Source organism: Amblyraja radiata, chromosome 4, assembly GCF_010909765.2.
Source record: "Amblyraja radiata isolate CabotCenter1 chromosome 4, sAmbRad1.1.pri, whole genome shotgun sequence".
NCBI lineage: Eukaryota > Metazoa > Chordata > Chondrichthyes > Rajiformes > Rajidae > Amblyraja > Amblyraja radiata.
The window spans coordinates 31,680,200-31,693,003 of NC_045959.1; the positions used below are offsets into that span (position 1 = coordinate 31,680,200).

Consider the following 12,804-nt stretch of genomic DNA (forward strand, 5'->3'; position numbering starts at 1 on the left):
TTTTAATTTATGCCCTATCTGTTTGAGAAGCTGCAATGACCCAAATACATTTGCTCAGTCGCTTATGCTGTTGTATTAATCATTGGCATTTATTTATTTATTTAATTCTTTATTTCGAACAGAATTAAAGAATAAAAAGCATATGTGAAACAGCATACAAAAAACTAAACAAGAATATTTATAAAGTGTCATAAACAATATCTATAAATAAATGAAATTGTATGTGGCCGAAAAGGAGCAGGAAGAAGCCAAATCTTATTACTTCCCACCCCTTATTCAACTGCTTATAATTATCTTATACAAATTTAGCAGCTATATGTACACCATGTGTACACCAGCAGTTATATGTACACCAAATTATTTACATTTACACACTAATCAAATATTTACAAAGCCATACAAAAAAGAGTGAAAAAAATAAAAAATAAAATAAAAAACCCTCATATATTATACAGTATCTTTGTCATATATATATACAACCCATCACCTTATAATCACCCTTCCCAATACAATCAGTATAACAAATACCCCACTCACAATCACCTATCCTCATCCCAATATCCTTTTTTAAAAAAAGTGTTTTTGTACACCTTTTTAAACTGAATTATGTTTGTGCTAAGTTTTATCTCCTGTTCCAGACCATTCCACAAATTCACACCACAGATTGCTATGCGCATACTTTTAAGAGTTGTTCTGACATTGATTTTCTTTTAATTATGTTCCCCTCTCAAATTATACCCACCCTGTCTTTCCATAAACAGATTTTGTATATTTCTTGGAAGTAAATTATTTCTTGCTTTGTACATGATTTGCGCAGTCTTAAATTTAACCAGATCGGTGAACTTCAGTGTATGTGACTTTAAGAATAATAAATTGGTATGTTCAAGATATCCAATGTTATTGATAATTCTTATGCTCTTTTTTGTAATGTGCATAACGGCTGTAGGTTGGTTTTGTAGGTGTTACCCCATATCTCCACACAGTAACTCAGATATGGCAATATGAGTGTTTATACAGAGTATGTAATGATTTGTGGTCCAGAATGTGTCTTGATTTTCCCAATATTGCCATAGACTTTGCCAGTTTTGCTTTGATGTGGTTTATATGTGGTTTCCAGCAGATTTTGTGGTCTAAGATCACACCAAGAAATTTATTTTCATATACTCTTTCTATACTTATGTTATCTATTTTCAATTGTACTTGAGGGTTTGTTTTATGTTTTCCAAATAGCATAATCTTTGTTTTGCTTTAGAGACAATTTGTTGACATCAAACCACTGTTTTAATTTATTCATTTCTGATGTGATGACCTCCAAAAGCTGCTTCAAATTGTCACCGGAACAAAAAATATTAGTGTCACCATATTTTGTTCATTTTCACTACTTTCATCTGGTTTAATGATCTCATTTATTCCAATATCCTTTATCCTGTTACAGTTGTTTGTTGAGCTGGCCCTCCACATGTTCATTAATGTTGTGTTGAGTTTACATTTTCTCCCTGTGACTGTGTGGATTTCCTCCGGATGCTCTGGTTTCCTCCTACACCTCAAAGATGTGCGGGGTTAAAGATTAATTGGCCTCTGTAAATTGCCCATATTGTGTAAGGGGTGTATGAGAAAATGGGATAACATAGAACTAATGCGAAAGGAATAACATAGAACTAATATTATTAGTTTATTATAAGGAACATAATAAACATGGAACTAATAGGGTCTTTGGCGATAGAGCAAACATAGCAATGAGTGATTGATGGTCAGCTTGGACGCAGTGGGCCAAAGGCCCTGTTTCCATGCTGTATCTCCAAACTAAACTAAAACATTAGGTTGCTAAACTGTCTTCGAAGAACAGCTATGTTTGGTTTAATATAATGTGATGTTAATATTAATGGAGGTTTTTTTTTTTCCAGTCAAATCCTGGTCAAGTGAAGCTCAGCAAACCAGTAGCTCTGTGGACTCAGCAGGAAGTTTGTAAATGGCTGAAGAAGCACTGTTCCAATCAGTATCAGACCTACATCGAGTCCTTCAAACAGCATGATATAACAGGTAACGTAACAATCTAATGAGTGGGGAAAGAACGCCGCATTAAGGTACATCATGATTGGTCTGAAGAAGGGTCTCGACCCGAAACATCACCCATTCCTCCTCTCCAGAGATGCTGCCTGTCCCGTTGAGTTACTCCAGCATTTTGTGTCTACCTCATGATTGAAGACGTTAATACTTTCCTATGTTATTCTTTCTCCCAGTGTACCTATCCAGCTTGCATCAAGTCATCTAACAATTTGCTGAGTGTAGATGGCTTGGGTATCATTTCACCTCTCTTGGATTGTCTAGCAGTTGCTGCTAATGCTGATATGGAGGTATTTCCCTGATACCTCCCCTGCAATGGTCATGATGGAAATTGCATATGGCGAGTGTGAACTGAGTGCAGCCGCTATTTTGCCATGGTTCAGTTTGTATTAGTCACCTTGCTGTGCTTGCACACCATTTCTAAATTTGAATTTCACTAGATCATGGCAGCTTTGAGGGAAACATTTAATTAAATTGTTCACAATTATTATACAGAATGATTCTCCGAAATATTTTGCCCAAAACTGCAGATTTATTATAACTGATGTGTTTCCAGATTGAGGTACCCAGATTTAAATAACGTTAGTTCCTCTCTGTAACGCAAGTCGGGGCCTGATCAACCCCGGCTGGGTCGCCTGGGCGAGGGTGTCTGATGTTGTGAGACCCAAAACACCCGATAATCCCAGATCACATCGAGGATCCGTCCCAGCGCATCTAGAAGATATACATTTCACACTGGAGTCTGGCTCAGCCAGTGGCACCTAGGAATACACTGGGTGACAACCACAAATAATTTGGTGACTAATGGAGAGACAGTTGACGGCACGGATAGACGGCACCCGGGACAGGCTGGGTTAGCACCCCAGTCTGTGTCTTTCGTGAGAAAGACACCCAATAAAGCTACGCAAAGGCCTAATGAACCACCGTGGCCTAAAAATCCATCGGGCAAGAATGAAATGCTCGGGGAAGGGGAAAGAGGTGTAGCGCACTGGCCTTGAACCAGGTGAGACGCAGGAGGAGCCCGGCCAGGACTCACCCCACAGAGCCCAGTCCCTCCACGCGCAAGAATCTCCCAACCCCTGCAGAGTAGTTATTAAGATGGCTGATCCGTGGGCGGTTGCTGCTGGGACGCAAGACGGGGCCTGATCAACCCCAGCTGGGTTGCCTGGGCGAGGGTGTCTGATGTTGTGAGACCCAAAACACCCGATGACCCCAGGTCACATCACTGAGGATGCGTCCCAGCGCATCTAGAAGATGTATAATTTTCACACTGGAAAGCATATTTATTCCCCTGATATTGCTTGTGTAAAGCCCTACGTATATTCAAGTTTATCAAACTTTCCCTTTTTGTGGATGGGGTCACATTGGGGAAGGGTAGAAGATCTATGCATGCATTGATGCAAGTTTCTACTTTCAAGAGACGGGTAAGCAAGTAATTGTACTTTGTTTTCTATCATGTTCATTATTTATAATTGGGTAAGCACGTATGTAAAAAACAAATTGTGACTAGGACAGGCCACTTGGCCCCCCAAGCCTGCTCCATCATTTATTGAGATGATGGCTTGTACGAGGACAACACCACTGTAATGGGCCAATATTAAATAATGAGGAATACAGAGAAAAGATTGAGAACCTTATTAACCTGGAGCCAAGGCAACAATCTTGTCTGTCAATGTCAGCAAGACAAAGGAGATGATGATTGACTTCAGGAAACAAAACAGTGCACACACCCCAGTATATCTTGGCGCCAAAGATCGAAAGCTTCAAGCTCTTATGGGTCTGTCCCACTTGGCGATTTTTTTTTTTTAGGTAACTGTCGGCGACAGTCATAGTAGTAGCAGGTCGCCGAAAAAACAGCGACAATCTACGACAGCGCCTACATCAGGCGAAGTTAAGCTACGCTCATTGCCGTCAAACCCATTGTCGGCCAGAAAGATGCTACGACTTTTTGCATGACTGAGGAGATGACTCCCGGCAGCCACCGGCGAACATGTGGCGACAAACTAGTCGCATGTAGTTGCCTAAAAAAATCGCTTAAGTGGGACAGGCCCATTAGGAATAAAGATCACCAGCAATTTAACCTGGACCGACCACATCGAAGCTATGGCTAAGAAAGCACACCAACGCCTCCACTTCCTTAGAAGTTTTTGCTTCAAACTTCACCATCCTCACCAACTTCTACAGATGCACCACAGAAAACGTTTTATCGAGATGCAACACAGCCTGGTTTAGGAGCAGCTCCCTCCAAGAACGCAAGAAATTAGAGTTGTGGACGAGGCCCAGACTATCACGCAAACCACCCTCCTTTCCGTTGATTCCATCCACACTTCACGCTGCCTTGCAAGGCCACCAGCATAATCAAGGACCAGTCTCACTCTTGTCACTCCCTCTTCTCCCTGCTTCCATCAGACAAGAGGTGCAGACGTTTGTTAATATATACCTCCTGATTCAGGAACAGTTACCTCCCAGCTTTTATCAGGCAACTAAACAGTCCACTCATCAGCTAGAGTACGATCCTGACCTCATTGGAGACCTTACAACTATCTCTCATTGGACTTTATCAGACTTTATCTTGCACTAAATGTTGTTCCCTTTATCTGTGCACTCACTGGATTGTCACCTTGTCGTGGTGGAGAAGCTTGTGTGGCCCTGAGATCCTGAGAGCGATGCAGTCTGGAGCTATGCTCCTGGTAGGGTCACCCATGGCAGTAAGTTCGAGGGGGCGGTCCCTGACAAAGAGCAATCCAACCAAGCCCTCAATGGCAGAAAAGGGTCTCGGGTCATCTTGGACTCCATGCCACTGGATCCTGACCCAGATCTGTCAAGAACCTTGTGGTGGCTGTCTGTGCACCAGTCTCCCTACGTTAAACAAAGTCATGCACTGGCGTCCTCCATATAGGGAATAACACCCATGGTCAGCCATGACCGAAGGGAGCCTAAGAAGAAAAAGTATCTGTGGACTGTAGACGGGTTGATTGTAATCAGCTATAGTCTTTTAACTGGATAGCACGTGAGCAAAAGCTTATCGCTGTACCTCAGTACAAGTGGCAACAGTAAACTAAACTATATTATAACCTCAATTTCTCATTCCCAACTACATATGGGGAAGAGAATTTGCATTTAATCTGGCTCAGTTGTTCAATTCTTTTTCCAAATAATCGACCCTGCTTGGAGTTTTTCTGAAGAGGAAAGTGCTCGCCAAATTCTTTCTGTAAAGATTCAACATTTTATTTTTCAATCAAGCCCCCTCTCCCTTTTCCAAAATTCTGCTGATGCAAGCCTAGCCTGCCCAATCTTTCTTCATAGGTGGCCCATTCCAGCTGCTGTCTAATAAACCTTTGAACTATGACCAATGCATTAAAATCTTTCCTAAATAAAGGCATCAATAGTGTACACAGTACTTCCAATGTGTTCTCATCAAAGATCTCTATAACTGCAGCATAATTTCTCTACATTTGTATTCAATTTGCTGGCAATAAACGATAACATACTGTTAGCTAATGTTCAGCATTAATTGTGTATAATTTTGTTCTTGTTTTTCATGATGTTGTATTCAATGATATTTAATGGAAATTGTGTATAGCCCAAATTCCCTTTCAATAACAATTTTCACCTGCAAGAAGTGAATTCTTAGTAATTGGAATCCACTTTATATTTTGTGTGCCAATGCTTTGTATAGTGCTAATAGGGTCCTTTTTTAAAATATCATAATTTGTTTTAAAACAAATGTATAATTGAATAATGCATAAAGAAGCACTATGAATCACCTGCCCAAGTTGCAATAATCAGGTTGTCAGCTTCCAATGAAGCACTTGGCAATTAGACAGCAGCAACATAGCGGCTATTGGGGAAATAAGTTGTAGGGAAAATGAAGAGTGCTCCCAGATGTTGGGATTAATTCACTGAAGAGTTTAACTGGAAGATGTTACCAGGATCCTCTCCACTCTCCAACTAGTTTGACTGTCCTCCGGATTATATTTTGCTTTGTATGCCTCGTTGTCACCTTCCCCTAGTTAACAATGATCTATTCTACATTCTCCTTGAACTTCGTCCCCTTTGATCTCTCATTTTCACACCTTACCCTTCCATATCTCTCGTTTCCCTCTCCCGACTCGGTCTGAAGAAAGGTCTCAACACAAAACTTTGCCAATTCCTTCTCTCCAGAGATGCTGCCTGTCCCGCTAAGTTACCCCAGCGTTTTGTGTCTATCTTCATTGTCAGCAGGAAGTATGACCTATGAACTGGGGCCGAAAAAGTTGCCAGGGCCACTGAGAAAAGCTTGTGTCAAGTATGTGTCAAGTTGTTCTTACCCCCCCACCCCCCCCCCCCCCCCCCACCCCATCCCCCTCCCCATCCCCCTCCCCCCCCCCCCCCCATCCCCCTATGGAGCAATGTAACAAAGAACTTCATGATCTTGCAAATTAGATGAAGGTAAGCAAAAGGCCAGTATTTTTAGTTTAGTTTAGAGATACAGTGCGGAAATAGGCCCTACGGCCCACCAGGTCCGCGATGAGCAGCGATCCCTGCACATTAACATTATCCTACACCCACTAGGGACAATTTTTTACATTTACAACAAGCCAATTAACCTACAAACCTGTACTTCTTTGGAGTGAGGGAGGACACTGAAGTTCTCGGAGAAAACCCACACAGGTCATGGCGAGAACGTACAAACTCCGTACAGACAGCACCCGTAGTCGGGATCGAACCCGGGTCTCTGGCGCTGCATTCGCTGTAAGGCAGCAACTCTGCCGCTGTGACACAATCTTTTAATTAAAAATGTGCTCTGGCAAACATGTCAAGCCTCCAAATATAAGATATTGAGGGTCATCTTCTCCATTAGCTTCACATTGTGAAAATTGGATTTGAGGCCCCCTGGTGCAACTTTTGTTAAAACTGGAGATGCCCATCAGGCGGAGAAGTTGCAGAAAGCCATCAAATTAATTGAGCAGGGATTAATTAGTTCATAGAGTGCTGCAAGTGAATCAGCAGAAAGGTACATGGGGACATCATCTGCATTATCCGGGTTTTCCCTGTGTTATATCGTGTTTGTGTCATTTGTAGCTAATGACCACACTCATCTCTCCGTTGCCATCAGGTAGAAGGTACAGGAGCCTGAAATCTGGTACATCCAGGTTCAGGAACAGCTACTTCCCCACAGCCATCAGGCTATTAAACACAACTTCAAACAAACTCTGAACTACAACAGCCTATTGCACTTCATATGTTTATTTATGTGTATATGTATGGTCTACTAATCTGTTCTGTATTTATGCCTACAATATTCTGTTGTGTTGCAGCAAACAAGAATTTCATTGTCCTATCTGGGACACATGACAATAAACTCTCTTGACTTGACTTGAATTGTGCAGGATGTTCAATTCCACAAGGGAATTATTTAATGCCCAATGGGACAATGCCTCCAACTTCAATCTGGAAGTTGCAAATGTTGAGCAAATGCATCCTCTGGGAATCTACGTTGTGTTCTTACTCCAAGTCTTGTGCACCCACTTTCTGGTCAAAACCGTTGGATTTGTTGAGTGTTCTTCGCCAGGCACCATGTCCTGTAATTTTTTTGGCTGATTCACGCAGTTTGCATTGCTTTTTTTTTTGTTTATGTGAGTGCCAAGAAATTTGAATGAGTCAGTGGTGGATATGGGTTTGCCGGAGATGAGTAGGGGGGTCTTGGGTTGTGCCTTTCCTCTGTGCTTTGTTCAAAATGTCAGACAATTTGGATTTCCCCTGTGGTGAAGAAGTCTTAACACGAGCCAAAAAATTTGATTTTTTTTTTTAACCATAATTTTTACTGTGAAACACACTATACTATAAGTATACTATACTTATACACATTATAAAGCAAACTCAATGCTAGCATTTATTTCAAGAGGGCTTCTATACAAAAACAGGAATGTAATGCAGAGGCTCTATAAGGCACTGGTAAGGCCACATTTGGAATATTGTGAGCAATTTTGGGCACCATATCTGAGGAAGGATGCGCTGGCTCTGGAGAGGGTCCAGAGGAGTTTTATACGAATGATCCCAGGAATGAATAAGTTAACCAATGTGAGCATGTCAGCACTGGGCCTGTACTCGCTGGAGTTTAGAAGAATCGGGGGGACCTCATTGAAACATACAGAATAGTGAAAGGCTTGGATAGAGTAGATGTGAAGAGGATGTTTCCACTAGTGGGAGAGTCTAGGACTAGAGGTCATAGCCTCAGAATTAAAAGATGTTCTTTTAGGAAGGAAATGAGGAGAAATGTCTTTAGTCAGAGGGAGGTGAATCTGTGGAATTCTTTGCCACAGGGTTGTGGAGGCCAAGTGAATGGATATTTTTAAGGCAGCGATAGATAGATTCATGATCAGTACAGGTGTCAGTGGTTTATGGGGAGAATGGGGTTAGGAGGGAGAGATAAATCAGCCATGATTGAGTGGCAGAGTAGACTTGATGGGCTGAATGGCCTAATTCTACTCCTATTCCTTATGACCTTAAGATACTAGCAAACTGGAAATTATTTTTTTTTTTAATTACGAAGAGATCTGTGTTATTCAAAGGAGCCCTTATAGGGGCATGAGTGAAGTTGGTGGTTGCCTGTGGTTGTGGGGAAACCGTCAACATGCTGGAGATACTGTCACTTGCTACCTTACAAAGTAAATTGTTATTCCTTCGTGAACACAGAGCTTCCATGACCTCCGAGCAGCAAATGGTGATGGTTGATTAGTGATGTCTGCAATGATCCAGTGACTTTCAACTCTCCAGATAGCTCCAGACAAGATAATGTGTCTGAGGGTCATCAGACATCTGTTGTTGAGGCCTTAACCTGAAGCTTGCAAAGACATTTCTTCCAAAAAAAATATTATGGATTGACAAAAATGTGACATGGTAGCACAGCGCGAGCGACCCGGGTTCGATCCGGACTACGGGTTCTGTCTGTACAGAGTTTTGTACGTTCTCCCTGTGACTGCGTGGGTTTTCTCCGAGATCTTCGGTTTCCTCCCACAATCAAGACATACAGATTTGTAGGTTAATTGGCTTGGTGTAAATGTAAAAATTGTCCCTAATGTGTGTAGGGTAGAGTTAATGTCAGGGGATCGCTGGTTGGTGCAGACTCGGTGGGCCGAAGGGCCTGTTCCGCACTGAATCTCTAAAAATAAAAAATAAAAATAAACATAGCATGTAGATGATTTGTTGATGGACATTTCTGTGTCTCTATCCTTTGGTTATTGACTCTTACCCTGTCCTGAACCCTTCAGTAATGAAGTGTGCCTGTGATGTTTATTCCCAGGATGGCAGGACTGTCATATGTTGATAGAATGGAGTGACTGGGCTTGTATTCACTGGAATTTAGAAGGAAGAGAGAGGATCTTATTGAAATTAAAATTATTAAGGGTTTGGACACGCTAGAGGCAGGAAACATGTTCCCGATGTTGGAGGAGTTCAGAACCAGGGGCCACAATTTAAGAATAAAGGGTAGGTTATTTAGAACGGAGATGAGGAAAAACTTTCTCACACGGGGGGTTTAAACTTTCTCACACAGAGTGAATCTGTGGAATTCTCTGCCTCAGTAGGCAGTGGAGGCCAATTCTCTGGATGCTTTCAAGAAAGAGTTAGAGCTCAAAGTTAGCGGAGTCAGGGGTTATGGGGAGAAGGCAGGAACGGGGTACTGATTGGGGATGATCAGCCATGATCACAATGAATGGCGGTGCTGGCTCGAAGGGCCGAATGGCCTACTCTTGCACCTGTTGTCTATTGTATTACCAATAATGCCCTTACTGAGCACAGCAGCCGCATGCAACAGAAAGCACTCCCTGCTGGTTTAAGCACACTGGACTTTGAGGTGTTTGAGCAATTTTGAAACTGCCTTGAGCTTACATAACATCAGCAGAATGTCCTTTTAAATCGCAAGTAAAAAATAAAGCATACTATGCACCTGGTTTATTGACCCTCTTTGTGCGGAGCTTTGAGTTCTGAAATCTGTCAGACGGGGTTGCTATGTTCTTTGAACAATTACTAATATCATTAGGTGTACATCCGATGAAGGGAACATTCTGGCCTGCTATTAAGTATCCTGACTGGAAGGCTCAGTTAATTTGGTAATTAGTGTGGTTTTAGACAGTGATTGTTCACATTATTTACTTCAGGTAAAGTCAATATTTAGATTGTTTAGCACTGAAAAGGAAGTGCTTTATATGATCTTTTTTGGCAGAATTTCCATTCATTTCGTACAATTTTCAAAATTAAAATTGCTGCACCTGTACTGTATTCAGGGTGGCACAGCGGTAGAGTTGCTGCCTTACAATGCCAGAGATCCAGGTTTGATCCTGGCCACGGGTGCTGTCTGTACGGGATTTGTACATTCGTCCAATGACCTGCATGGGTTTTCTTTGGGAGCTCCAGTTTTCTCCCACGCTCCAAAGACGTGCAGGTTTTGTAGGTTAATTGGCTTGGTTTAAATGTAAATTGTCCCTAGAGTGTGTGGGATAGCGTTGGTGTGCGGGGATCGCTGGTCAGTGCAGACTTGTGGGCCGAAGGGCCTGTTTCCACGCTGTATCTCTAAACTAATTCCACTGAGATACCTGGGCCTTGTGATATTTCTGTATTAATATTCCAGTAATTATTATATCTTTCATAAAATTTACATGCTTGCCATCAAATTTCACAAGTTATATTTGTATTCAATTTTTCATTTTCAATTTCCCATTCAAATCTGATTCTTTCCCAGTCGAGTTTAGTTTAATGTTGTACGCCCAGTGAGTTACAGGTAAAATGAAAGTCTTGCAGCTGCATCACACAGACTTGGACAAACACACAAAAGCACACATTGTATGGATTACACAAAATTCTCCAAGACAATAAGAAAAAATGTGCAAAAAAAAACAAACATTATTGCAAGGCGCCATTAGAAAAAAATTGTCCTTGGCAGTGCAAGAAGTGGCCCATACTGTTCTAATATGGGGGTAGGGTTAGGGTTACACAGATTGTTACAAGAACTTGATAGTTGATGGAAAGAAAGCTGTTCCTGGACCTGTTGGTGTGTGACCTCCAGCAGATGGTAGCAGAAAAGATGGCACGCCCGAATTAGTGGAGACTATAATGTAGCTGCTTCTTAATGGTAAGGAGGGCCTGCAATATCTGTGCTGAATATGATGCCAAGACCAACTCTTATCTCCCTGCACGTAATCCATATCCCCCGCCCATTCTCTACATATTCGTGTGCCTACACAAAAGTCTCTTCAATGCCGCTATCTTTTGTGCCACGACCCCCAGTAGTGTGCTCCAGGCACTCGTGTGTGCGTGCGTCCATTCAATTGGCTTACTTTTCTTGTTTTTGTGGTTTAATTAAAAAAAATTCAGAACTCAAATGTTTTAATTTAGTTTACTTTAGAGATACAGCGTGAAAACAAACCCTTCAGCCCACCGAGTCCGCACTGACCCCCAGCGATCCCGGCACACTAACACTATTCTACACACACTAGAGACAATTTACATTTATAACAAGCCAGTTAACCTATAATCCTGTACGCCTTTGGAGTTTGGGAGGAAACGGAAGATCTCGTAGAAAACCCTCGCGGTTACCAGGAGAAGTTACAGACAGCACCTGTCGTCAAGATCCAACCCGGGTCTCTGATGCTGTAAGGCAGCAACTCTACTGCTGTGCCAACATGCCGCCCAATCTATTTAGAGTTTTTGAATGATGGTCAAAAGATTTTAAAATCTTTAAAGTACATTTTAAAACTACTTCAAGAGCCCATGGTTTGTTTGCTGCTTGTGAGCTGTTCGGTTTCATAGTGCGACCACGACTGCCAGTCTTTTGAAGGATGGCGGGCGCTAGTGGTGAGCAAAGGTGGCAGGCCAGGTGGAAGTCAGTCTAACCCATGCACTCAGTTAATTATTTACTAAGATCAGCTTTTTGCTTGAGGCGGTCCATGAGCTGATAGTTGCAGTGAGTCATTAGTATTGATATTTATGACCAACGATAATGTGCACGAGAGGCAAGCAGCTCTTACAGTGAGAACTAATTACATTAAGAAATTAGCCTGCATTTTACTGCCTGGGAAGCAACCAGCATCTGATACCCTTAGGGAGCTTTAGTTTAGAGATACAGCACGGAAACAGGGCCTTCGGCCCACCGAGTCCATACCGACCAGTGATCCCCGCACTTTAACACTATCATGCGCGCACACACACACCCATACACCCACACACACCCACACCCACACACACACACACCCACACACACACACACACAATACACACACACAATTTACATCTGTAGCAAGCCAATGAACCCACAAACCTGTATGGCTTTGAAGAGTGGAAGGAACCTGAAGATTTCAGAGAAAACCCACGCGGTCATGGGTAGAATGTACAATCTCTGTACAGACAGCACCCGTAGTCGGGATCGAACTCTGGTCCCTCGCGCTGTAAGGCAACAACTCTACCACTGTGCCGCCTTTACTTAACATTCTCTCATCCTCTTGCCTGCTCCAAAATCAATGGTGGTGATCTCTCTTTTGTAGGCTTTAGTTGGAGTGTGGGAGGCAAACCTGCTGTTTGGCACAGAGCTGAACAAAATAAAATTCAAGAAAACTTTCACAGCTGGTGCCTCAAAGTCAATTATTAAATTAATATTTTTGAATGCTTCAAACATTCAGAAATTTCAAAAATAAATCAAACTAGTAGCTTTGAAAATGAAACAATTTGAGAAATTCTGAATTAACTAAGACTTGACCCTTGCTG

The 12,804-nt window shown here is 42.1% G+C and overlaps 1 protein-coding gene across 2 annotated transcripts in view; it reads left to right on the top strand.

The window, feature by feature from the left end:
- samd12 (sterile alpha motif domain containing 12) overlaps positions 1-12,804 on the top strand; it is a 128,441-nt gene that overhangs the window by 59,802 nt on the left and 55,835 nt on the right. For both annotated transcript variants that reach the window (XM_033019205.1, XM_033019204.1), the window contains exon 3: positions 1,905-2,040. In XM_033019205.1, coding sequence (XP_032875096.1) covers positions 1,905-2,040 — 136 coding nt within the window. The remainder of the gene's footprint in view (positions 1-1,904; positions 2,041-12,804) is intronic.